Source organism: Doryrhamphus excisus, chromosome 16, assembly GCF_030265055.1.
Source record: "Doryrhamphus excisus isolate RoL2022-K1 chromosome 16, RoL_Dexc_1.0, whole genome shotgun sequence".
In the NCBI taxonomy this organism is placed as follows: Eukaryota; Metazoa; Chordata; class Actinopteri; order Syngnathiformes; family Syngnathidae; genus Doryrhamphus; species Doryrhamphus excisus.
The window spans coordinates 1,832,723-1,860,567 of record NC_080481.1 but is presented as its reverse complement, the minus strand read 5'-3'; the positions used below and the strand labels follow the sequence as shown (position 1 = coordinate 1,860,567).

At 39.3% G+C, this 27,845-nt stretch overlaps 2 protein-coding genes across 2 annotated transcripts; one reads left to right on the top strand and one right to left on the bottom strand.

The window, feature by feature from the left end:
• Window positions 1-140: 140 nt before the first annotated feature.
• On the bottom strand, window positions 141-3,715 carry mbd4 (methyl-CpG binding domain protein 4). The gene is made up of 8 exons (XM_058052638.1): window positions 3,573-3,715; window positions 3,221-3,333; window positions 2,543-3,135; window positions 2,398-2,463; window positions 807-941; window positions 580-729; window positions 399-502; window positions 141-275 (listed from the first exon to the last, which is right to left on the bottom strand). Exons 2-8 carry the CDS (start codon window positions 3,319-3,321, stop codon window positions 201-203), a joined length of 1,224 nt encoding a protein of 407 aa, XP_057908621.1. The 5' UTR covers window positions 3,322-3,333; window positions 3,573-3,715; the 3' UTR covers window positions 141-200.
• Window positions 3,689-27,762, top strand: ift122 (intraflagellar transport 122 homolog (Chlamydomonas)). Its single transcript, XM_058052628.1, has 29 exons — window positions 3,689-4,065; window positions 4,575-4,641; window positions 4,718-4,802; window positions 4,886-4,964; window positions 5,055-5,131; window positions 5,225-5,291; window positions 5,382-5,528; window positions 7,493-7,568; window positions 8,635-8,826; window positions 9,159-9,297; window positions 10,420-10,622; window positions 11,302-11,439; window positions 11,530-11,694; window positions 11,800-11,997; window positions 12,918-13,058; window positions 13,219-13,272; window positions 13,543-13,704; window positions 14,231-14,397; window positions 16,081-16,252; window positions 18,039-18,141; window positions 20,269-20,409; window positions 20,496-20,593; window positions 22,690-22,793; window positions 23,844-24,009; window positions 24,175-24,289; window positions 24,361-24,486; window positions 26,089-26,165; window positions 26,298-26,462; window positions 26,566-27,762. The coding sequence occupies exons 1-29, from the start codon at window positions 4,022-4,024 to the stop codon at window positions 26,650-26,652; spliced, it is 3,555 nt and encodes a 1,184-aa protein (XP_057908611.1). The 5' UTR covers window positions 3,689-4,021; the 3' UTR covers window positions 26,653-27,762.
• Window positions 27,763-27,845: the final 83 nt, after the last annotated feature.

The following is a 27,845-nucleotide window of genomic DNA, read 5'->3' as shown; positions in this document are numbered from 1 at the left end:
CACGAAATGAGAGCCCAATGTGTTTGTGTGTTAATTTGTGTCCTTCATTTGTGTGGGAGCCAGAATGCTTGCCCAAAGTTCAAACATAATGAAGCTACTATAAGAATTAGTTTTATTACATTTTACATTTATTACATTATGTTAAAGTAAGGCTAAAACTTCAGTGTGTATACATAATGAGCAGCTTGTAGAGAACATCTTCAAATTCCAAGTGTGTTGTGGTTTTCCCAAAGCCAGGCGTGATATTTGTTCAACTTGTGATCTTCAGGCATCACCTTTCACAAAAGACAGCAATAACAAAGTTAAAATATTTCTAATATATCCATTAAAAACCCACATATTAGCCCCCCATCCACATGAAACTCATTTCAACAAAAAGTGAAAAACTTCAAACTAACCTGTCTCCATTCTTCCACACAGAAGATCCTGTAGGAATCATTGCCGTACTTCCCAATTCCGTGCAACTCGATGGGGTATCGCCATTGTTTGGTTAGATATTCATCTGCAAGCGAGGCAGATGATACGTTTGAGTTGTGTTGAGTTATTGTCACTCAGCATAACGCAATCGAGATCACTCACCCGAGAACCTGATGATTATTTTGGCCCGCACCTCAAACAGACCAAGTGGCTTCAGGAGTTCAGACATGGCCTTCAAGTCTGCCTGGCGGGCCACCTCTGCAGATGGGTAACGCTCAAAGAATTGCCAAAGGAGTGGAATGGCCATTTTACCTGGAGTATTTGACAGAAAATAATGACACTCTGTGTATTGTGTGTGTATTTTGTGTGTATTGTGTGTTGAAACTTACCGCTGGTTTTGTTCAGAAAAATGGTGGCCACCAGTAGCTTCCATGCGTCATGGAAGAGGGTTTCCTGTACAAGGTTAAAAGGGGAACGAGGAGGTGTCCACTTCTTGAAGGCCTTCCTGCGAGGAGGACTGAGACCTGCACACATATAACCGGTACTCCTCATCAAAATTTTAATAACACTTGCAAAAATGATAAAAATTGACACATTGCACTGTTGGATTGTAAGGATCGATTCTAATGCAAACATTATAAATTTGTTTTGAGTGACCAATAACTGAAATAGGCTGTTTGTCAGCTGATCTTAACACCATAACTCAAAAGTCCAATTGGATTTTTTTCACCCTTAATAATAAAAAGTTAGATAGAATAAAAATTTAAAATTAAAAAATAAAAATTTGTTTATTGCTTTTGATACACTGTACTCATATTATTATGCCATGTATCATTACTTTGATGGATTCATTCATTTTCTACCGCTTATGCTGGAGCCTACCCCAGCTGTCTTCGGGCGAGAGGCGGGGTACACCCTGGACTGGTGGCCAGCCAATCACAGGGCACATATAGACAAACAACCATTCACACTCACATTCATACCTATGGACAATTTGGAGTCGCTAATTAACCTAGCATGTTTTTGGAATGTGGGAGGAAACCGGAGTACCCGGAGAAAACCCACGCATGCACGGGGAGAACATGCAAACTCCACACAGAGATGGCCGAGGGTGGAATTGAACTCGGGTCCTCTAGCTGTGAGGCCTTCTGGCAAAATCGGGCAATTTTGTGGCGTTGAAGGCCTGTGAAGTTGTTTTTTGTTAGCACGCAGGCTAACAGCTAGGAGATCTGAGTTCGATTCCATGCTAATTACAGGTGTTTTTAATAATGTGGGAGTAATTGAACACTGCAAAAAAAAAAAAACACGTTTTGATTGTACCTCGGCTGCATGGTGAAGAAGTGATTAGTGCACAGGCCACACAGCTAGGAGACCCGGGTTCGATTGTGTGGAGTTTGCATGTTCTCCCCGTGCATGTGTGGGTTTTCTCCGGGTACTCCGGTTTCCTCCCACATTCCAAAAACATGCTAGGTTAATTAATTGGTGACTCCAAATTGTCCATAGGTATGAATATGAGTGTGAATGGTTGTTTGTCTATATGTGCCCTGTGATTGGCTGGCCACCAGTCCAGGGTGTACCCCGCTTCTTGCTTGAAGACAGCTGGGATAGGCTCCAGCACGCCTGCGACCCTCGTGAAAATAAGCGGTAGAAAATGAATGAAAAGCCTTCTCTTGGAGATGCCACCTGATGGTTATTGGACTGCATTCGGCACCAGTAACAACCTTCATTTGGGTTCAGGTTCTTACCGTGTTGACGGACAGCCAATCGGCTCCTCCATCTTAAGGCCGGTGACATTTTCTCAATCCGACCATGTTCATTTAGAGAAAGCTTTTTTTGCTTTTGCCATTTCATTTTCATTCTTGTTTGTAAAAAAAAATGGCTTACTGAACTTTTTTCCCCAAGTTTGTCCATTTTGAAGCTCCGCTTAGGACCTTCTTAAGATCCAACAGTGCAAAGTGTAAATTTGCTTAATAACTTTACCATCTGCAAAAGGTCTCCTGCTGAAATAAGGACTTGTTTTCCGTTTGTCTGATGAACTTTTGGACTCTGGACAGATAAGGGAAAAAAGCAACATATTATAAAAAGCAGCACAGAACAATTGTACTTAATAATTCTGTGAACATACTATTCTTGGAATTCTTGGAATTTTCATCAGACAATGACAACTTCTCCTCCACCTCTTCACAGTTGTCAGCCTCCAGTTCAGGATGTACTCCGTTATCAACTCTGTCAATCTGCACTCCATCTTCACCTGCCTCATTTTCATCTGTAGGGGGAGGTTCCAAAAACACAGATGGCGTATATGTCTGTACTTCCTGTGGCGCCATGAGAGGATCCAGTCTGAGAAGCTTCGCTCTCAGCAGCCCCACCCTCAAAGGTCTCTTCTCAAGTGTGGCATCATCATGCACCCCGGCAGGTTCAGGTTCAGGCTGCAGACTCTCATCACTTGCTTCTGGAGGATCTTCCTTCACATCGTCATCATCAACGCTTCTGTAGGAGGTTGCTCTTTTTAATGTATCTGGAAGTGGATCCAGTATGTGTGTTGTTTCCTTCTGTTTTTTCTGTCTCCTCCGTTCCTCCCGAAAGGGAAGAAAATGCAGAGAGGTGACATCACTTTTGGTTGCGGTGAAATCAAAGACGTTGATGTTGATGTCTTCACCATTTTTCTTAAGAAATGCTTTCAGAGAAGCTCTTGATCGGAATATCTGGCCCTGGGGGCTTTAAAAACAAACATTTAGGCGCTGATTAGTTAAATTAGTTAGCAAAGTTATGAGAAAAATTCTGGGTGGTTAGAAATGATTACCTCATGACATGGACATCCAGCTTGCCTGTTTGTCGCTGCCTGACCTCTCTGATCCAACCAGGAGGTATTTTGGAGAAGCTGCAGGACTCACTTGCATCCATCTACTGTATGTTCTAAGTAGCGTTAATCAGAATTGGTGCGTTAACCCTATAAAGCAGCTAGTGAAATGTGATTACGCTTGTCCAGGTTTAGATGCTCGGATATGGTTCTACTGGCCTCTCATGTTTACATCATAACAGCTTTCAAATACTTCTTTGTCTAAATGGTATATAAATCCAAACAATGTATGCGGTCGCAACAGAGTTTACAGGCAGATCGTTGGTAATAATTTCACATAATGTTTAGAAAATACCTCCACACTTGATGTGAAATGATGACGTCTCTTCCGTGTGCGATATTGTGTTGGTTTCATAAACCGGAAATTGTAGTGCCGCCGACGCATGCGCAATCCTAAACAGGAAATGGTGCTCAACTGTTATACGACGCTATCAACGCATGGGGGCGGGAAGTCTTCAGTAAAATGCCTCAAATTCATTTGACAAACATTACTTTGCAAAAAAAAATGCAACGCAAGGCAGCGACACATTCCACTTAAATAACTAATTGAAGCGTTAAATCATTTGTACGATAATCTATTTGTCGGCTTAACATCTCGCTGCTAGCAAAGTTAGCTTTAACGTCGCAAGCAGGAAGTCCAATCCGAGTCTGCGCGGTCAGAGCGAGCAATGACAACAAGCACCAAGATGAGAACCTGATCAGGCAAAACAACCTGTTGATTAAAAAAAATATACCTGTCAAGAAATGAGAGCCGTTCTGGTATGGAAAGAAACAACACGTCAACATTGGTAAGCATGTATACGTTTGCGTTTATACTAGCGGAAGGCGGTGTAGTGGGATGCTACGATACGTGATTAGCAACTGGTTGCTATGTCAACCAGTGTTAGCAAGCTAGCTCACATTTGCACCACACCATATACAACTGGCGATTTTGCTTAAAAACGACACAGACAATAAAACGCCATAGTCGTTTCTAGACCATCTTACATAACTACACAATACTTGTTTCCAACATTATGTTATGTTTATGACACAACAAGACGTCCAAGCAATGCTAAATTCATAAGCTAACAGGGTTACAGAATACAGTGAATGAACTCATCTAAATTAGTATCAATTTGGTTGCAATAAACATGATAGATTTTAATTGAACACTAACATTCACCTGCCTCTGATTTCTTAATTTTGTAAAGTAACAATTGAAATTCTATTTCTGCTTGACTCTTGGGTGTTGGGGCCCAAATCACCCCAATTATTTATTTTGGACTGAAGTTGTGATTCCATGTATTTTTTGCAGTGTTTATGACCTTGCATTCAAACCAGATGGCAGCCAGCTAATTGTTGCAGCAGGCCTACATGTCTTGGTAAGACTTGCTTTACTTATTTAAGGAATGCATGTCAATATTTCTTTCTTATGCCCAAATCATGTTTTTTTTGTAGGTCTACGATACCTCAGATGGCACTATTATTCAACCTTTAAAAGGACATAAAGATGTAGTCTACTGTGTAGCCTATGCCAAGGATGGTAATAAAAAATGTTCCTTTTTTGTATAGTTTTTTTCTCTGTTTGGCCACTGCTATTGTATTTCTAACTGCATTTTTTTACAGGTAAAAGATTTGCCTCTGGCTCTGCAGACAAAAGCATTATCATTTGGACATCTAAATTGGAGGGTATTTTAAAGTACACGTAAGTATGAAGTCTGAAGTTACACAGTAGCCACTCATATACTGTAGAGGTGTTTATAATGTGTATATTAATTGTTTTTGTTATTTATAGACACTATGACTCTATCCAATGTGTTGCCTACAACCCAGTCACTCACCAACTTGCATCGTGTTCCTCTGGTGACTTTGGTAAGTACCTTGAGTGTACCGATGCACTGAGCTTTTTAATAATTATTACATATTATCGATCTGAGAGCATCAGAATACTTGTTCATATTGTAGGTCTGTGGTCACCAGAGCAAAAGTCAGTGAATAAGCACAAAGTGAGCAGCAAAATAACATGTTGTGGGTGAGTCAACTCTGCCTCAGTTCTTTAATTATTCAATGAAACACAATTTACATTAAAGGGTTTCTACAATTTCATGTAAAAAAAAAACAGGTGGACGAATGATGGGCAGTACCTTGCCCTTGGTATGATGAATGGAGTGGTGAGCATTCGGAACAAGAATGGCGAGGAGAAGGTCAAGATCGACCGTTCAGGAAACTCCTCCAGTCCAATCTGGTCCATAGCTTGGAACCCCTCCAAGTTAGTATCACATTTTGTTGGATTTGATGAAAACATGGTTAGACCCACGTCACTGTAAGTTTGGATTTTTTCACTGTGCTTGCATTGTTTATTCTCACGGTATGCCGATATCCTTGCACATCCCAAAAAAGTGATGATATGCAAATAATCTCTTGTAAGACTTGACAGAGGAACACAGTCTGACTCTTCTGTAACTTTATTGCTGACCTTAATACGCCAACGTTAATGCTCAGTTTCATCACATTAGCGAGGTTCATCGCATCAACACATCAACTTCATTATTATCAACCAATCACGGTCACTGTAATCGAGGTGCCCTCACAGGAGGCTCAGGAGGTAGAGCAGGTCGTCCAGAAAGGTTGGTAGTTTGATCCTTGCTCCCTCAACCCAGACACTTTAACCACCTTACCTCCAGCGCTGCTTGGAGGCCGCAGGTGCGAATTAGCTGTCACTTTGCCGTCAGTAAAATGCAAATTAGCGCCACCACTGTGTGACTGAGTAATGAATAATGGCTTTACTTCACTGTGAACCTTGAAAAGTGCTACATAAAATCATAATTGTATTATAATATAGAAGTATTTCAATTTTTATTCTGTGCAACTTGCATGACACAAGATTCTGTAAAAGTAAAAATACATGGATTTTGGTCAAAATTTACATTTTCCTTTTTTTTTTTTAAAGGAACCAGTTAGTGCACCGGCACTGTTTCACTGGTATCATATCAAATGAATCATACCCATCCATAGTTAGGATGCTCAAAATTGTCCATAGGTGTCTATGTGTGTCCTGGAATTGACTAGTCATCAGTTGAGGGTGTACCGCCTTTCTGAATATTATTATTATTATTATGAGGCGGCAGTTTTATGTTGGCCAGTAGGGGGCAGCTGCTAACCATAGGACACTCACTATATTACACTCATCAAAAATCTAAACATAAGTGAGCTGAAGTCATATATCTGAGTTTATGTGTACACAAAAGGCCTATCCCTGTCCAATAATGTTTATAAATCTGTCTAAATTTGTGTAAGCAAGCCTTCGTCATTCATGATTTATAAGCTATAGCCACCTCACAGGTGTTGCATGTCAGGATGCTGATGAGACAGCATGATCATTGCACAGGTGTGTCTGATGTCGGCTACAATTAAATACAATATACTAATATGCATATTCGAGCAAATTGTGCATACAATTTTTTGGACAAATTAAACATTTTCATGCCTAAAAATGGATAATTGCTGTAAAATATAAATGCAGTATGCTAATACAGTACAGCTAAAAAAAAAATAGAATCATGAAAAAGTCACTCTTTGTTGTCACTCATTTCAGAATGGGAAACCCATGGAATTTAAAGTCAGACTTATTCATAAAAAATATAAATTATTAAGATTAATAAAAATCAATAAAAAAGGTTATAAAAAACTGTCAGGATTGGGATAGGCTCCAGCACACCCTCGCGATGATAAGCGGTAAACATTCATTCATTCATTCACTACCGCTTTTTCCTCACAAGGGTCGTAGGGGTGCTGGAGCCTATCCCAGCTGTCTTCGGGCGAGTACACCCTGGACTGGTGGCCAGCCAATCACAGGGCACATATAGACAAACAACCATTCACACTCACATTCATACCTATGGACAATTTGAAGTTGCCAATTAGCCTAGCATGTTTTTGGAATGTTGGAGGAAACCGGAGAAAACCCATGCATGCACGGGGAGAACATGCAAACTCCACACAGAGATGGCCGAGGGTGGAATTGAACCCTGGTCTCCTAGCTGTGAGGTCTACGCGCACTAACCACTAGACCGCCATGCCGCCCGAGCAGTAAACAATGAATGAAAAATAGCAAAGTTTAATGTCTGCACAATCAGCACCTTTCTCAGTGAATGTAGTATACTACAATATGTACTCATTATAGTATTTCTAGTATATTAAAGCCTGAATAATTTTTGTCTTGTATTTTTCAAGGGATGAGCAACATGACATTCTGGCCGTTGCCGACTGGGGTCAGAAGCTTTCCTTCTATCAACTCAGTGGAAAGCAGGTGATCATCCCAAGTAACTTTCACATCCGCATCTGCATATTGATACAGTACTCTACAGTACCATGTTATGGAAGAAAATGACTAAAATGATAAGGTCTCATTGGTTTGAATGGAAACAGACTGACTGGGATTAATGGTGTTTTAGATAACCACAAGCCTCCTGAATGAATGTGCTGTGACGTGCTTTACGTCATGTTGTCCAAAATACACACGTGCTTATTTTTTATTTTAAATCTAATAGTCTGGATTTTATTATTTAGTATTACAGCACCTACATTGTATTGGCTATGACCCCGCTATGATTTAACGGCCCCTTGCTGTTTCTCCTTCCTCTTAAACGCCCCGTGGACAGCTCCATTATTGTGCACAAATATGCACTGTTCATTACTCTCCCTTTATGCCACAGGCCTATACTATATACTGTCATTGGCCTACTTATTTATTTTTTTTCCACTGAACATTCAGCTTTGATTACAAAGCCAGGAATTGTGTACAAAGAATGAGAATCATCTGTGTGTCGTCAGGCTGTTTTTTTTTCCCGCAGAGAGAAGAAACAGATGTATAGAGGTGTGTAATTAACATGAAGTTGTGCACATGGACTATGAATACTATGACAGAAGCAACCTTCAAACACAGATGCAACTTCTTTTTTTTGCCAATAAAATCACTGTTGGTTTCGACTTTGAACGGTTCCTGTCCAGACAGTGGGAAATGCAATATACGAAGTTCTATGTGAAATACTTCCATAATGCCTCATATTAACTCTCTAACAAGATCTCAGTGTATAGACTGGTCATATATCTCATCTCGTCTCATATTATCTACATACTGTATTGTATATAACTCTGGGAAAAACTGTTGATATTTGTTAATACTTGGGTCGTTTATATTGTTTATTTTTCTATATTGTGTATTTTCTACTGCTTAACTGACTCTGTACTCTTGCTGCTGTGCAATACAAATTTCCCCACTGAGGGACGAATAAAGGCATATCTTAATCTTAAATGCATGGGGGGGGGCAATAAATAACAAGGATGCATTTTCAAATCTCATTCTTGTCTCTTAGATTGGAAAGGACAGGAGTCTCAGCTACGACCCGTGTTGTGTCAGTTACTTCTCGAAGGGCGAGTACATCGTCATGGGCGGCGCCGACAAACAGGCCTCCCTCTACACCAAAGATGGTGTGCGACTGGGGGTCATCGGAGAGCAGAATTCCAGGGTGTGCACGTGCCGGGTCAAGCCTGACTCCAACTTTGTGGTGCGTTTGCTGCTTAGGAGTCTATTTCCATGCCCGCATTGACATGTGTAGTAGTCATTTATTTGAGAATAAGAACTGAAGTACTCAGGTACATAATCTGACACCTCTTAAATACACTCATTTTATTTTAAGTCATTTTATTTCTTACTAACACTTTACAGCTTTCCTTCCACTATATTTAACCGTAAGTGATGAGGCAAGAGAAAATGGGTTGCTAAAGGTTTCACTTCTTCTTTGTGGATGTTCCAGCCACAGGAACATTTTCCCACTCTCGCAGTCTTTTCTTAGAGGTGTTAATAAGATGCACTGCTACATTGTTTTCTCTTCCATAGGTGATTGGCTGCCAAGACGGGACAATTGCCTGCTACCAGCTTAACTTCAGTACAGTTCACGGCCTCTACAAGGATCGCTATGCCTACAGAGACAACATGACTGATGTCATTGTCCAGCACCTCATCACTGAAGGAAAAGGTGTGCTTTTGTTGTAGCCACCCAATATGATATGACTGAACAGTTCATGTATAGAGGCTGTAAATGTTTTGTTAACAAAACTATAAAACAGGGATCTCAAACTCAATTTACTTGGGGGGCCACTGAAGCTCGGGTCTGGGTGAGACTGGGCCGCATCAGGTTTAAAAAAAAAAAATGTAAAAAACTTCGCTTTGGTTCCAATTTTCTACAAGAAAAGCTCTGATAAAACATTCCACTGTTCTCAAATATCTTACTTTTTATTTTTCTACACAAAATAAGATGAAAAATAAATAAACAAATCAAGAATAAAGAAAATCAATCAATCAGTAATAAATAAAGATAATAATAATAATAATAAAACGGCAAATAATAAAAACTTAAGAAAGCACATATAGTTGGTGGGTAGACAAATTATTTTTTTCAGATTAAAATGAACAAAGCATTATTAGAGCCCTGTAGACATGACAAAACACGACTATAGTCACATTTATACTCTTTTTATTTACAACATATTGCGCAACTGCAGGGTCTTGAGACACATGCTAACTCGCAAACTAGAGCGCTAGCGACCTAAACGTTAGCCTTCAATTTATTTCCTTTAAACTTAAAAAGCCAAAAAATTACCACTTCCACACGGATAGGGAGGATAACTATTAACAGTTATTTAACCTTTAACATGAACATGAATCAAACGTAATAATTTTTTCTGGGTACATGATACCATACAGCATCCATATCAAACTTGCGCGGGCCGCACTAACATTAAACTTTCATATCAAGGCGGGGGCCTCAAACTAGTGTCCTGCGGGCCACATTTGGCCCGCGGGCCGCGTGTTTGAGACCCCTGCTATAAAAATGTGTGCCATTTTAAAACATTTGTGAACCTGCATATCTAATACCAGTACACATTGCTGGGCGATATGGACCAAAACTAATATACCGAAATATGTCGGGATACTACTAGTACAGTATACAGTATATATTTTTGTAAAAGATCCCTTGCAGTGGTGCATGTAATATTTCCCTCTGTAAAAAGTAGCATGACACCATTAGATTTACTCAACAGTGTAAAAACCCGACCTCCGAATATCCACTCTCTCCCTCTGTTGTGTTCCCCTTCAGTGAGGATTAGGTGTGGCGAGCTGGTGAAGAAAATCGCCATCTACAAAAACCGCCTTGCCATCCAGCTGCCAGAGAAGATTATTATCTACGAGCTGTTCTCAGACGATTCCTCAGACATGCGCTACCGCATCAAAGAGAAGATTTGCAAGAAATTTGACTGCAACTTGCTAGTGGTCTGCTCCAATCACATTGTCCTGTGTCAGGTTAGGAAGACCTTTTTCATCACAGAAAACTTACATACACCTTCATTCTCAACACATCTTCACGGTTCTTGAGACTTTGGTAGACGCTGGATGTAGGATGCAGAGTGCGAGTCAGTGTTCAATCATTCAGTATGAGCCCAGAGAGAGAAAAAAAAAAAAACATGGACTTGTGTGTTTCTTAAATGTTCTACAGGCTATGTCGATCTACTACTCTCAATCTCTTAAACTCGATAAAGTAAGTCATTTGACTGAAAGAAAAGGGCCATATGGTGGTGATCCGGCGCACGCCTCTGTTTCTTGTCCCCCTGTTTGACAGACACTGATAGGGAGGAGGAGCTGCCATAACACACAGGTTATTTCCTTTTAAATGTGCCTGCGTGTGACGGAGATCTTTCAGATCTTCCTCAAATAGGCATGCTCATGTTTCATCCTTCAGACAGCTTTTACACAGTCAGAATGGAGTGTGTCCATATGGGATGTGGGCCTCTCTGTCAAAGAAAATCTTTGTTCATGTTTTGCAGCATCCTGTTTGTACTACTTGCTGTAAAAAAGAACAGTCTTAAGATTTGTTAAGTGTTACTCAATGACATAAAAAATGACGCATAAAGGAAATAAAGCAGTTTTTTTTACACTATGACACAATAGCAATCGAAGCACTTCAAACTGTTCTGTTTTGCAGGAGAAGAGACTGCAGTGTCTGTCCTTTTCCAGTGTTAAAGAGAAAGAATGGGTGATGGAGTCCCTCATTCGCTACATCAAAGTGATCGGTGGTCCGCCGGGCAGAGAAGGCCTCCTGGTTGGGTTAAAAAACGGAGCGGTGAGTCGTCCGAGATAATGAAATAGATGAATTCCCACAATACCGATTGAGCATGCAATGATGCACCGGATACGCTGTGTTCTTCTGTAGATCTTAAAGATTTTTGTAGACAATCCATTTCCCATTACGCTGCTGAAGTTGTCGACATCTGTGAGATGCCTGGATATGAGCGCCTCGAGAAAAAAACTGGCTGTGGTCGACGAGCACAACACTCTCCTGGTCTACGACATTAACAGCAAAGAACTGCTTTTTCAGGTCACTAAGTGGACATTTTGTTAAGGCAGCGGTTCTCCATTATTGGAGAATCCACACATTTTCCACAGCTGTGTTGCTAATTTATTTTTTTGCTTTTCCCCCCAGGAGCCTAATGCTAACAGCGTAGCCTGGAATACTCAGTGTGAGGTCATGCTGTGCTTCTCCGGCAACGGCTACCTTAACATCAAGGCTAGTAACTTCCCTGTACACCAGCAGAAGATGCAAGGGTTCATGGTTGGCTTCAATGGCTCCAAAATCTTCTGCCTCCACGTCTATTCCATGTCTGCTGTGGAGGTACCTCAGGTGGGTATGTCAGCGTGGTAGCAATGAGTCGATACAGCAAACATATGCTAAAGCTAAAGGACAATTTGTAATATAAATTTGAGAAAAACAAGAATAACACTATCAGAACAATATTAAGCAGGGGTCTCAAACATGCGGCCCACGGGCCAAATGTGGCCCGCAGGACACTAGTTTGAAGCCCCCGCCTTGATATGAAAGTTTAATGTCAGTGCAGCCCGCGCAAGTTTGATATGGATGCTGTATGGTATCATGTACCCAGAAAAAATTATTACGTTTGATTCATGTTCATGTTAAAGGTTAAATAACTGTTAATAGTTATCCTCCCTATCCGTGTGGAAGTGGTAAGTTTTTGGCTATTTAAGTTGAAAGGAAATAACTTGAAGGCTACCGTTTAGGTCGCTAGCTCTCTAGTTTGCGAGTTAGCATGTGTCTCAAGACCCCGCAGTTGCGCAATATGTTGTAAATAAAAAGAGTATAAATGTGACTATAGTCGTGTTTTGTCATGTCTACAGGGCTCTAATAATGCTTTGTTCATTTTAATCTGAAAAAAATAATTTGTCTACCCACCAACTATATGTGCTTTCTTAAGTTTTTATTATTTGCTGTTTTATTATTATTATTATATTTATTTATTTATTACTGATTGATTGATTTTCTTTATTTTTTGTTTATTTATTTTTCATCTTATTTTGTGTAGAAAAATAAAAAGTAAGATATTTGAGAACAGTGGAATGTTTTATCAGAGCTTTTATTGTAGAAAATTGGAACCAAAGCGAAGTTTTTTAAATTTTTTTGTTTTTAATAAATGCGTTTTTTTTTTGAAAACCTGATGCGGCCCAGCTCTAGTGGCCCCCAAGTAAATTGAGTTTGAGTGTATGGTGCTGACCCCTTCTTGTTATTATCTTTCCAAATGTTTCCAGTCAGCACCCATGTACCAGTATCTGGAGAGGAAGATGTTTAAAGAGGCCCACCAGATCGCCTGTTTAGGTGTGACAGACAGCGATTGGAGGGATTTGGCTACAGAAGCTCTAGAGGGTCTTGATTTTGACATTGCTAAGAAGGCAAGTAACACACACACACATACACACATTTCATGCTGTATATGACTGACGCAAGGATTAACCTGCAGTTCAATATTTGAGTCATATTTTTCTTCATGTACTGTAATAGCAGTTTCCCCGGGGGCTTTCCTAAATCAGCTCTCATTTTTCTCCCATACAGGCCTTTATTAGAATACAAGACCTACGCTACCTGGAGCTCATTAATAGTATTGAGGTAAAAGTCACTTTTATATTCTGTAAGGTCATTTCCTAGCCAAAATTGACATCATTACATTACACAATGTTCATGATATAAGGAGACACATTTGTATTTGGATGTGAACTAATTGTACGGAGATTCAAATTGTGTGAGTTAAATGGAAGTCCAACATTGGAGTCACTTGTATCTTTGCAGTGTATTTCTATATAGGTCATGAATGCATGTCACACATGGACGTACGTATCTCTGCACTAGCGCTTGGATGTGTCTTGTCTGATTTTGTAGGCCAGGAAGAAACGAGGAGAAAACGACAACGACTTGTTCCTGGCAGACATCTACGCCTACCAAGGGAAATTCCACGAAGCGGCCAAGCTCTACAAGCGTACCGGTCAGGAACCCAAAGCCTTGAGCATGTACACTGACCTCCGCATGTTCGAGTATGCAAAGGTGATTGTCAGTGATGGATCCTAAAGACAGACAATGTGCACAAATGATGACTTTGCCAGAAGGGTTTTAGTTGTACGGAAGGTATTTCATTGTAATTATTTTCAGGTGCTGTTATGTCATCCTAAAAGCTTCAATTTTGCCTGTAGTCTTCATACATCACTGAAATCTCCACATAAATCTTATTTTTTGCGTTTTTAATGCACCCGAAGACTTTGATCTTCACCAGCTCATTTGTATTGCCTAAGCAGGTGACATACACAAAAAAAAATACATGTCTATTTTTTTGACTGTGTATCCGATTGTACATGTGTTTGATATGGCTTGGCGCCCATCTGCTCCGAGAGGTTGTATATTTTAAGTCGGATGCACACCGGAACCTTCGGATCCCCAGATGCCTACTATTCCTGTCTCGGATTTGACCTTCATGCGTCTTGTCTAAACGGGACAAAGCATTCCAATTTCCACTTTAACCATGACACACGTTCAGCCATCTTCTATATTACAGTATTTCTTTTCCATTTTACAGGACTATGTCGGTGCAGCAGACCCTAAGACCTCTCGAATACTGATGGCCAAGCAGGCAGACTGGGCCAAGTGCAGCAAGGAACCTCAGGTGGCAGCCGAGATGTACATCTCAGCCGGGGAGAATCTCAAAGCCATTGATGTTTTAGGAGAGCACGGATGGGGAGACATGTAGGTGCCGGCCTTTTTAGATTCGGGACTGCACAGAACACATTGATACCTAGAGTACAACTCCATGTAATGTCTAAAGCAGGGGTCTCAAACTCAATTTACCTGGGGGCCACTGGAGCTAGGGTCTGGGCAAGGCTGGGTCGCATCAGGTTTTCAAAAAAAAAAAAAAAAGCATTTATTAAAAACAGAAAAATACACAAACTTTTTCAGTGCTTTGGTTCCGATTTTCTACAAGAAAAGCTCTGATAAAACATTCCACTGTTCTCAAATATCTTAATTTTTCTGCACAAAATAAGATGAAAAATAAATAAACAAATCAAGAATAAAGAAAATCAATCAATTAGTAATAAATAAATAAAGATAATAATAATAATAAAACAGCAAATAATAAAAACGTAAGAAAGCACATATAGTTGGTGGGTAGACAAATTATTTTTTTCAGATTAAAATGAACAAAGCATTATTAGAGCCCTGTAGACATGACAAAACACGACTATAGTCACATTTATACTCTTTTTATTTACAACATATTGCGCAACTGCAGGGTCTTGAGACACATGCTAACTCGCAAACCAGAGAGCTAGTGACCTAAACGGTAGCCTTCAAGTTATTTCCTTTAAACTTAAATAGCCAAAAACTTACCACTTCCACACGGATAGGGAGGATAACTATTAACAGTTATTTAACCTTTAACAAGAACATTAATCAAACGTAATAATTTTTTCTGTGTACATGATACCATACAGCATCCATATCAAACTTGCGTGAGCTGCACTAACATTAAACTTTCATATCAAGGCAGGGGCCTCAAACTAGTGTCCTGCGGGCCAACGCGGGCTGTGAGTTTGAGACCCCTGGTATAAAAGGATGTACAAATGATGCATGACTGAGGATCATCTGATTCGATTTTTGGTTGTCAAAGGTCGAGCTCCCTGGGAGGGCTGCAATCGATTTTTGGGCCAGAATGGCAAAATGTTCACAAGAATAATCAAGTGATGACATTTTATATAAAAATATAGCCAGGCTATTGACAGTGTAGCATCATAATATTCTACAAAAAAACACTTTAGTACCAGCTCACTCTGTAATGTGATGAAGTTCTATTGCAGTGAAGAATAAATGAACATACTTTTGATCTCTGCAATCATACAATAATATTACATTTTGAAATGTTAGCCAGAAAGGACTCTGTACCTTTTCATTACAGCTTTAACAGAAGTAGCTGTTAGATTGACAAATAACAAGGGATCATATCTAAATATAGCTGTTGATCTCTAGCTCTCCTCTTTTTTTTTTTTAGCTTTGCACAAAAAACTACACTATATTGCATATATTTTGACTACTTTCTGCAATTTCTATTAGCTTTCACTCGTACATGCCGATCATTGAAAAAGCCAAATGTGAGCAATTTGAATAGCCATTATATGTGGGCTCCCATAAGATCACCCCGCCCACTCGTTGTGCTGCATGGACTTGTGATTTTCCACCAGTGGGTCAGCATAACAAACGCAGTTTGTTTTATTGTAATTAAAACAACAAACCGACCCACAACCAGATTACAATCAGCCAGTGATCACAATCATTTTGTCATCATGAATATACAGTACTTCCGACCACAAAATCATGCTTTATCTGTCTAATCCCCCCCCCCCCCTCTCACCCCCCCCCTCTACTTTTATCCAGGCTGATAGACTTGGCTCGTAAGCTGGACAAGGCTGAACGAGAACCACTGGCGAAATGCGCTTTCTATTTTAAGAAGCTGAAGCACCACGGCTATGCCTCTGAGACTTATTCCAAGATGGGGGACTTGCAGGCCTTGGTGCAGCTGCACGTGGAAACCCAGCACTGGGAGGAGGTCTGACACATTTTTTTTTTTCTCACAGGAGGCATACAGTAGTACCTGCTGAGCTCATCATTGCGTACGCAGCCTTTAGCCATTCATATGTTGTCAGGCACATGTACACAATAAGAAATATATGGTCAAGTTTCTTGAAAAGGAAGCTGAATTTTTACAATGTTTTATGCTGCTGACAAATTGAGACCATGCTCACACTCCAGAGTTAGTCATTAAACTTGGAGTTTTATGAATCCACACCCACATGATGATTAGAAAAGCATACCGCAAAAAAAACAAAAAAAAAAACATTTTGTATTGAATGAGAATGTAAAAAATTGAAAACAAACAGTATACAAGTCAGCAAAATAGAACAATGATAAGAGCCAGTACAGTTATTATTTGCTTGTGTAAGACAAAATGTAATTTAATGAAAACCTTTTCATTCAAAAATGCATTTTAAAAGTGTCATTTCACTCCAAATATTGCAAAAAGCATTACATTGGGAGCATTTTTCCATTCATAGCCAATGAGTAAAAACTAGTAGCAAATGTTATTATTACAAGGAAAAGAATGATTGCTAACTTATTTGTTGCATTTACAAATATGGGCAGTTATCAACGCCAGACCTACTGGATATATTAACAATTATCAGTACATTATCAGAGACTATTTAAGCTGTTTTCATGGGTAGATGGAGTATATGAACACTTAGCACTTGCTCATGCTCGGTGTTAGCACGCTACCATTAAAAAAAAAAAAAAAAAAAAAAAAAGAAAAGCATACCGCAACATTGTAGCATCTTGTAATCACATTTCACCATCAGAGCAGATGCTGCTTTAATGGAAATACTTCATCTTTTGTCATTAATGCTGAGACACATAGTTGATTTGCATGCTGAAACAGATCAGCCAAGAACAGCATCAAACTGTTCTGCAAGGGTCCTACTATTTGATCCTCAATGACAAAAAGTAAGGAATTTACTATTTATTAGAGGACTGTTTTATATCTTTCACTGTGGGAGGTGGAGCCAGACAGGACAAAGCACAGAGGGAGTTTCAGCAAGGCCCATATGGAAGATATTGACTCTTTGCTAAAAACAAGGAATTTCTTCAGACAACCTTGGGCTTACAACTTTGGAACACCCGCTCTCCCCTTTTATTATATGGATAAACCCATTTGTGTTTTTTGGCTGTGGTTTTTCCCCTACGAGATATTTCGACTCATTAGTCGCTGTCAGACCACAAACATATCCTTCGTACCGCGTCATCCAACAGCACAGGAGGTGTAATTGCACTTCTAATTAAGCGTGAAATCCACTGAGATTACATTCTTTATTTTCAGCTAATTAATAATTGCCGCAGCCATATTTTGACTGGGGATATTCTGTAATCTTTCAGTCCCTAAATGGCCGCAAGTACCCTGGTCGTAACATTTTACACTAAATGTTGTTCATATTTGGTGTCTATCTATTTATTCTCCACATTATTATTATTATTATTATTATTATTATTATTATTATTATTATTATTATTATTATTATTATTATTATTATTATTATTATTATTATTATTATTATTATTATTATTATTATTATTATTATTATTATTATTATTATTTATTATTATTACTTATCTTCTTTTGTGTCTGTTATTATATGGGAGCCAGGCAACGACGACTGTGTTTTTGTGCAATGACAATAAAGGGAGTCTATGTATCTTTCAGGACCGTCCTGACAGGAAGTACTGTCAGAGTTTCAAATTATCATAACTAAAATCTGCTCTCCTGTTTGTTATTTGTTATTCAGGCCTTCTCATTGGCAGAGAAGCATCCCCAGTTTAAAAACGATGTCTTCGTGCCTTACGCTCAGTGGTTGGCCGAGAATGACCGCTTTGAGGAGGCGCAAAAAGGTGAGTTTGCTCTTTCTTGTGTCCCGTGTAAACGTGAGAGTGAAGCAACCAATGTTTACACATGACGCAATCACAAAGCCCGAATGGACTGTTTTCATTCGTTTTACAAAGTGGTGTGCATCCATTGCAATACATGATCTTCTTTGCCAGAGCTGCTGCTTCACCTGGTAGCTAAATGAATGGCATGCATACATGGTTCTAATCACAGGGCCTCTGAAGCTGCTCTGATGATGATTACCAACTGTACCTATCTTTATAATCAGCTCATAGATTTATAATTATGATCTCAGCAGGCATATTTCCTCTTGTACATAATCTTCCTTCACCCATCTCTTGGAATACATGGCTGAGCTGGTGTGATTGTTGTGGAGCCTGCCGACAGTCCCGCATGTTGCATTTTGCTGATTTTGTGTACTTTACAGAGGAAGTGATGCCGTTTTTGAGTCACGACTGATTGTAATTAAGTTTGAGTCTCTGGTTTTTTCACCTCACCGCAGTTCACATAGTTGGGGACCTCACATGCAAATCAATGTTTACATTTATTTTAAAAAAACATGCATTCACCGACTAAAGGGAATCATTCATGTTTCAAAATATTTACATGCATGGAATGTAGCTTTTATTTCCACACTCTGTGGCTTTTACGGTCTTGTATGGTGGAACTGTTGCCTTAAATCAGGGGTCTCAAACTCAATTTACCTGGGGGCCACTGGAGCTCGAGTCTGGGCGAGACTGGGCAGCATCAGGTTTTCCAAAAAAAAACAAAAAAAAACGCATTTATTAAAAACAGAAAAATGAATAAACTTTGCTTTGGTTTCGATTTTCTACAAGAAAAGCTCTGATAAAACATTCCAATGTTCTCAAATATCTCAATTTTTATTTTTCTGCACAAAATAAGATGAAAAATAAATAAACAAATCAAGAATAAAGAAAATCAATGAATCAGTAATAAATAAATAAAGATAATAATAATAATAAAACGGCAAATAATAAAAACTTCAGAAAGCACATATAGTTGGTGGGTAGACAAATTATTTTTTCCGATTAAAATGAACAAAGCATTATTAGAGCCCTGTAGACATGACAAAACACGACTATAGTCACATTTATACTCTTTTTATTTACAACATATTGCGCAACCGCAGGGTCTTGAGACACATGCTAACTCGCAAACTAGAGAGCTAGCGACCTAAACGGTAGCCTTCAAGTTATTTCCTTTAAACTTAAATAGCCAAAAACTTACCACTTCCACACGGATAGGGAGGATAACTATTAACAGTTATTTAACCTTTAACATGAACATTAATCAAACGTAATAATTTTTTCTGGGTACATGATACCATACAGCATCCATATTAAACTTGCGCGGGCCGCACTAACATTAAACTTTCATATCAAGGCGGGGGCCTCAAACTAGTGTCCTGCGGGCCACATTTGGCCCATGGGCCGCATGTTTGAGACCACTGCCTTAAATGGTACCTGTCCAGGGTGTACCCCGCCTCTCACCCAAAAGTCAGCTGGGATAGGCTCAAGCATACATACCGACGACCCTAGTGAGGAGAACTGGCATATAAGACGGATGGATGGAGTTGTATGCTACAATTTAGGCATCATGAATACACAATACCTCCACCTCTCTTTTGGATTCATCTGACTCATCAGACCACATGACCTTTTTTCCATTGCTCCATAGTACCATCCTATGAAAATACATATATCTGTAATCTATCTTTAGTGCTTTCCTGGTGTTGTTTTTACCCAGGTCGTTGGACTGCTAAATAACTGCCATTACTCAAGCTGGACCCCCTGCTGTAGTTTTCCAGGCAGACTTGCTGGTGGGCTGTAGCCTTTAAAGCTGCTTCAAATTACCCTCTGATCGGAACACGAAGAATAGAACACATGTTTATTAAGGCTTTAAAGTCTGTTTTCCCCGCTGCCAAATGCCTTTGTGCTGATATATTAGAGTATGTTGGCACTTGTAGTACAACACTACTCGAATGACTCCTTGCACAAACAACCTCAACTCATAAGTAATGAAACACATTCTGACGTGCATTCAGTTTGCTACTTTTAAACACGGTAATACTAAATAACAGTCAATACAGTCTTATGTCATTTTGAATGCAGCGTTTCACAAGGCCGGGCGACAGAATGAAGCTGTCAGAGTCTTGGAGCAGCTTACCCAGAACGCAGTGGTGGAGAGGAGGTTCAATGACGCTGGATATTATTACTGGATGCTGTCGATGCAGTGTCTCGACATTGCCAGAGGTGAGGCCTGTACTGAAAGAAAACAAAACCAAAAACTAGTTCTTCACGCATATTTCTGTTTTTTTTTTTTTTTTTTGGTGAAATAGAAAATGAAGATCAGCGAGATGAAATGCTGAAAAAGTTTGAAAATTTTCAAAATCTTGCCGAGCTCTACCACGTCTATCACCCTATTCAGCGCTACACGGTAAGAACATACCAGTACTTTGTACAACAACATTGTCATGCCTGCCGTTTTACATGACGTCAGATTAAAGGGACAACCTGATTGAATAGATGCTTTGTCCTCAGGTTTCTGTTCAGATCTAAACACATCAATATATGAGAGGAGAGTTCAAATAAACGTTCTGTTTTCTGTATGGGCTGGGCAGGGTTCCTAGGGTTCCTACAAGGGGTGTCACGAGATCTGGTGAGATTAAAACATGACAAGATTTTTCGTTTGGTGAAAAAAGACCAATCAGACTGTGAATTATGGCTTTACTACTATGAATAATAATACAATATAACATGGAAGTGCCATGTTGGCCGAGGCAGGATTAGAACGGCATCTTAAGTGCTTTATGCACACTTTAAGGTCAAGGTCAAATTTATTTATATAGCACTTTTTTTTGTACAGCTTGCAAATTGTACAGCTGAAGGTAAAAACGGTGCACAAAGTAATGACACTAATAAAAACAAAAGAAACAATAACAGCAATTAACAAACAATGCCCTGATTAACCTGTGTATAAATCTTGCAATTCAAACTACCTGGTGTTGTCGGCATCAGTGAGTGACGTGTGACTGCTGTTGCAATGTTGGATTAAATCTACATTTGATCAAATTTACTTAATACAGTAAACCTCGGATATATCGGATTCAATTGTTCCCACTGGTTTTGTCCGATATAAGCGAAATCCGTTATATGCGTATACCGGAAAATGTCCGTTTTACGCATATATCGGATTTATATCTGGTATATGCGTAAATGGGATTTTATCCGTTATAAAAAGGCACTTCCTTGACTATGTTTCCAATGTACCTGGACTGGGCAATGAAAAGAGACGTAAGGTAATGAGAATTGAACTTTATTGGACTCTGAGCATAACAAATTGTTAATTAAGCTAGGCCCTGTTACGCCCGTCAGGCCTACGTTATTTCCAATAGTGAGGTTAAGATCTCATTCACTGCTGTGCTAGTATTATTGACGTCACTCACTTTTACATTTGTCCTAAATCTGGAGCCAGGAGAAAGACAATAGCCAGTGACATCAACAAGATTAGCATAACGATGCGGCCATCCGATATATGCCAGGGAAATTTCATGGAAATGCATTGGAACGGGAATTTTGTCCGAAATAGGCGAAATCTGTTATAAAAAATCCGATATATGCAATGAATTTTTATTGGAAATGCATTACAGAAAAATCGGTTCTTTTTTATCTGTCCGTTGTGAGCGAATTTCCGATATATCCGAGTCCGATATATCCGAGGTTTACTGTATATATTTGTAGAGGTTTGGACTTTTCTGCACCTTTTATGATTAATCACCATCAAAATTAATAGTTTCTGTAGTGACCATAACAAAGTCAACAAAGATCAAGTATTTGCCTGGCAGGCAAGCAGGAGTCAAATTCCGCCTCTGTACTGCCGTGCAATGGAATCTATTTCTGAAAACTGCATAAACCCCTCCACAGTGCAACCCAACCGACGAGCGACAGAACCAAGACGCAATCCTCTGTAGTTTTTATGTCACGTGGTTCCGCCTGTCTATTTATAGTGCCACACGGATCATTGAATAGAATGCCAAAATAGTTGTGGATTAGTTAGATATTGGAATATTTCAAAGTCAAATCTGTAGGAACCTTGACTGGAGGAGATAAACTGAGCGGAAAAAAGGAGTGTTCTAAATTACGACGAATCACAGAGCACTAACATCATTATACTTTTCCAAATGTGCTTCCTGCAAACTTCATGAACTTACATGACAGGCGATTACACGGATAACTATGATTTTGTGAAGAGGTCATTTTCTGAAACTGTCCTGACTGCCATCGCCATGGCTACCAGCTGTGTGATTGATCATAATGACAAAGCTTCCCTCTCTCCTTGAGCACTTTATGGGTGGCCTGGCGTGTGTCACCGTCCACAGTTTGTTGTTACAGCTTTCCGCTTGGCTGTGATCACCCCCCTCCATTATTGCTGTGATTTGAGCCAGAAACCTCATGCTTCTTTGCAACCTTAGTGATAAAGTGTAGGCTTGTCTTTACTCTATCTTTCATCTATGTCATTGTTTTGGTCTTTAGGATGAGCCATTCAGTTCCCTCATGCCAGAGACGCTGTTCAACATCTGTAGGTTCCTCTTGAGCAACCTCCCCAAGGACAATCCACCACCAGGCATTTTTAAAATGTATCCTTCCCTTTGACAAAGTGGTTCTATTTATATCATCCATACCAGTGTACTTGAGTTAGCCAGATTAGAAAGTGTTCTGTTCAGAGAAAGATGGTGACAAAGATGGGGGGGGGTGGCAAGCAGTGGCCCAGGTTGTCTCAACATCAGACTTGATTGCTTAACTTAAATGTGTATTTTCATATCTAAACAATGGGCCAGTCTGGGTAAGACTGGGCTGCATCAGGTTTTCCAAAAAAACAAAACAAAACACATTTATTAAAAACAAAAAAAATTTTTAAACTTCGCTTTTGTTCCAATTTTCTACAAGAAAAGCTCTGATAAAACATTCCACTGTTCTCAAATATCTTACTTTTAATTTTTCTACACAAAATAAGATGAAAAATAAATAAACAAATCAAGAATAAAGAAAATCAATCAATCAGTAATAAATATAATAATAACAATAAAACGGCAAATGATAAAAACTTAACAAACCACATATAGTTGGTGGGTAGACAAATTATTTTTTTCAGATTAAAATGAACAAAGCATTATTAGAGCCCTGTAGACATGACAAAACACGACTATAGTCACATTTATACTCTTTTTATTTACAACATATTGCGCAACTGCAGGGTCTTGAGACACATGCTAACTCGCAAACGAGAGAGCTAGCGACCTAAACGGTAGCCTTCAAGTTATTTCCTTTCAACTTAAATAGCCAAAAACTTACCACTTCCACACGGATAGGGAGGATAACTATTAACAGTTATTTAACCTTTAACATGAACATGAATCAAACGTAATAATTTTTTCTGGGTACATGATACCATACAGCATCCATATCAAACTTGCGCGGGCCGCACTAACATTAAACTTTCATATCAAGGCGGGGGCCTCAAACTAGTGCCGCGTGTTTGAGACCCCTGCTGTAGCGAATGAATTAATGAATGAGTGAATGAATGAGTGTACCTCGACTTCAGATGTTGGCCTTTTTTGAAATCAGGTTTTAATCAGCAGGTTCATCTACACAACCGTCCGCCTTAGTTTCCTTCACCCGACCACAAGCAACACCTTGTACGCGCTGGCGAAGCAAAGTCGAAAACTCGGTGCATATAAACTGGCCAGGCTTTGCTACGAGAAGCTCCAGAAGTTGTACATACCCTCTCGCTTCCAGGAGTCCATAGAACTGGACAGCCTCACGATCCGAGCCAAACCATTCCACGACAGCGAGGTGCGTTAAAGACACATTGGTGAACCGCAACATCACACATCCTCAATATTCAAATGCGTTACAGATGTCTTGAATGTGGTTTTGAATTCATTTGAAAACATTTCATAGTTTATTATCGCTACAAATGACAGTTTGTTTTGTTTTCCTCTTGTATTTACGTTGTAGGAACTGACTGAAGCCTTGATGTGTTACCGCTGCTCCAACAAGCCCCTGCTGAACAACCAGGGCACCGAGTGCCTCAACTGCAAGCAGCCTTTCATTTATTCAGCCTCATCCTATGGTGCGTGGAGTGTAAACACATGTTCACCATCAGTTTATGTGTTTAACTTAACAAATGTTTATTGTGTGCAGAGGTGTTGCCGCTAGTGCAGTTCTACTTGGAGGAAGGCATCAGCGACGAGGAGGCTGTGTCTCTTATTGACCTGGAAGTTCCTCACACGGAGCTAACGGATGACCGCTGGCAGCATATGGACAATGGTACACGTTAGCTGTTAATATTCTTGACACTCCATTTTTGGGGAGCTTCTATTTCTGCCTTGACGCACTCAGACCAATCGCGATTCTTGTGACACTTCTCATAGTCGGCTGTGGCCTCGATTCTGCGTCGGTAGTTAAGCTGTCGTCGCTAAGTCATCTTAGCGCTGGAGCTAATAGGGTTAGCCAGGCTCTCCTGTCTCATCTTAATGACACTAACCCTCTGAGAGCTACAGCCACAGGCCTAGTGGCGGGATTAACCTGCATTAGCCGGCAGACACTCAAGGGCACTAAGGCACTCTGTTGTTGCAGAGGGGGCATTGCCAATGACAGAAACAACTGATGTTGCAATTTCAACACATAAGCTCTTTAAAGGCGAGGGTTTTACAGTGTACGCTTAATTACAGCAAAATATGAGAGAAATATGATAGACAGGGACTATGTTTAACATACAGTCACGTCCACAAGTATTTGGATAATGGCAAAAATATGTATAATTTATCTGTATACATAACCACAACTGACTTGGGGGAAGAAAAAATCAAGATTCACTTGAAAAATTGCATTTTTTCAGTTAAAAATTATTTTCATTCAAGCACCTTAAATAATTGAAATGGTTTGTGGGGCTTGTTTCCGTCACTTTTGTCTCATGGCATGAACTCATAATTTATTTGCCTTCAAAAAATATAATAAAAAAATTTAGCCATTGGTTTGAAAATTAAATTAATAATAATACATTTTATTTTCTTTACTTTCTTTACTTTTCAAAATACTCAAAGACACTTTACAGAAAATGGAGTTAAATAGCTGGAGCTAGGGTCTGGGCAAGGCTGGGCCGCATCAGGTTTTCCAAAAAAAAAACAAAAAAAAACGCATTTATTAAAAACATAAAAATATACAAACTTTTTCAGTGCTTTGGTTCCGATTTTCTACAATAAAAGCTCTGATAAAACATTCCACTGTTCTCAAATATCTTAATTTTTATTTTTCTACACCAAATAAGATGAAAAATAAATAAATCAAGAATAAAGAAAATCAATCAATCAGTAATAAATAAATATAATAATAATAATAATAATAATAAAACGGCAAATAATAAAAACTTAAGAAAGCACATATAGTTGGTGGGTAGACAAATTATTTTTTTCAGATAAAAATGAACAAAGCATTATTAGAGCCCTGTAGACATGACAAAACACGACTATAGTCACATTTATACTCTTTTTATTTACAACATATTGCGCAACTGCAGAGTCTTGAGACACATGCTAACTCGCAAACTAGAGAGCTAGCGACCTAAACGGTAGCCTTCAAGTTATTTCCTTTCAACTTAAATAGCCAAAAACTTACCACTTCCACACGGATAGGGAGGATAACTATTAACAGTTATTTAACCTTTAACATGAACATGAATCAAAAGTAATAATTTTTTCTGGGTACATGATACCATACAGCATCCATATCAAACTTGCGCGGGCCGCACTGACATTAAACTTTCATATCAAGGCGGGGGCCTCAAACTAGTGTCCTGCGGGGCACGTGTTTGAGACCCCTGGTTTACATTATAGCCATATTACTAATTGTGTTTGACTCGAAACCAATCAGATATACAAGTTCTAAAGATGGATGACGGTTTGGAGGATCCAGTGGAAGACCCCTTCACGCCCAAAATGATCTTTGAGGTAAGTAAGAAGAGAACGTGGACATAAGGCGTTACATATTGCACCAGCTGGTGAGGTTAAAGGATGAGGCTCACAATCGGACACGGATGTGTTGGTGTGTGTGTGTGTGTGTGTGTGTGTGTACCCAAACAGCAGGGTGGCTCGCACTTTGTCCCCGTCAAGGTGAATCGTTCTGTGCTGCGTTTCATGAGCAGAAGGGACGTCCTGATCAAACGCTGGCCCGCGCCGCTCCAATGGGAATACTTCCGCTCCCTGCTTCCTGACGTGAGCATCACCATGTGTCCCACCTGCTTCAAGGTACACCGCTTATAAGACACAAAACCTTCCTTACTTCAGGCTTTCATTTTATTTTGAAGCATACATTACATACATCACACTTCCGTTGTCTGATTCTTACCAGATGTTCCACAGCGAAGACTATGAACTGCTTGTGCTTCAGCACAACTGCTGTCCCTTCTGTCGAAGACCCATAGATGAACCAAACTGATCAGTCACTGCATTGTCTGCAGATTTGTATTTATTGTCTCGGTATGGTACATATTATTCCTTCCTATTTCCGAAGGATCACCACTGTAGATTGTACACAATTAGCCACTTATATTATATAATCAAATGAATTCCATCACTTTAAAGCAGAGGTAGGGAACCTATGGCTCGGGAGCCAGGTAGGGCTCTTTTGATGACTGTATCTGGCTCTCAAGCATTTCTTACCACAATAAAAATGTATTTTTGCTAGCATTTTAAAGTAAACCATGACAGAAATGACTGTTAAAAATAATATTCAAAATCAACAACTTTCTTATGCATTTTAATCCGTCCATTTATTTTCTACTGCAATACGGCTGACCATATCAATTTTTCCTGATGATATTTTCCAGGTCAAACACCAAAACTCGATTATTACTGGGTAATGCGGTATTGTACCTCGGTCATTGAGATGTCAACATGTAAATATAAACTTTCCTCCTTTAGTCAAATAGTCACCTAGCTAAAGCTGCAGAACCAAGCCTTCTGACGAAGATGGCCAAAAGAAAGAAATACATGTACCGAGTATGGTTCAAAACCATGCAGCAGCAGAAGTTGTATTAATGGCAACAAGTATTTGATTTATTATTAGACACTGCGCTGCTCACGAAAGTGTGCTGGCCACACCCCATTAGCGTGGGGTAGTGTGCCTGGTCTACGTAATTAGAGCCCATTATATCTAAAACTGTTGGTCTTACATAAAAATGCACACATTTTATTGCATTCAATGTTTAAAAAAATGTATATGGCTCTCACAGATACACATTTTAAAATATCTGGTCTTCATGGCTCTCTTAGCCAAAAAGGTTCCCGACCCCTGCTTTAAAGGGAATGTAAATGGATGTCACATTTTTTTTTGTAAGACAAGAACACTATTTTTGATCTATCGTCATACTTTTATTGTACTTGTGTGTTTTTAAATCATCGCATTTATCCGTAGAAAACCTGCATTCCTCAGGTGTGTATTCTAGAACTGTAGCATATGTTTCATAATAGTTTGTTATTTAGTCATGAGAACATATTTTTATATTATTTATATTGTTATCAATAAACACTTTGGAAAGATTTGGCTGATTTTCATGTCATCAACTTGGACATGAATATTTTAGGAGTAAATCATGTAGTATTGTGTAGTATTCTGGGATGTAAAGGATG

Coding starts and splice junctions, on each gene's coding strand:
- mbd4 (XM_058052638.1), bottom strand. CDS start 3,321: ATGGATGCAAGTGAGTCCTGCAGCTTCTCCAAAATACCTCCTGGTTGG. Junction 2,464..2,542: donor TTCCAAGAATTCCAAGAATA/GTATGTTCACAG, acceptor TTATCTGTCCAG/AGTCCAAAAGTTCATCAGAC. Junction 730..806: donor TTTTCTGAACAAAACCAGCG/GTAAGTTTCAAC, acceptor CAAATACTCCAG/GTAAAATGGCCATTCCACTC.
- ift122 (XM_058052628.1), top strand. CDS start 4,022: ATGAGAGCCGTTCTGGTATGGAAAGAAACAACACGTCAACATTG. Junction 4,066..4,574: donor GAAACAACACGTCAACATTG/GTAAGCATGTAT, acceptor TATTTTTTGCAG/TGTTTATGACCTTGCATTCA. Junction 11,695..11,799: donor GCAAAGAACTGCTTTTTCAG/GTCACTAAGTGG, acceptor TTTTCCCCCCAG/GAGCCTAATGCTAACAGCGT.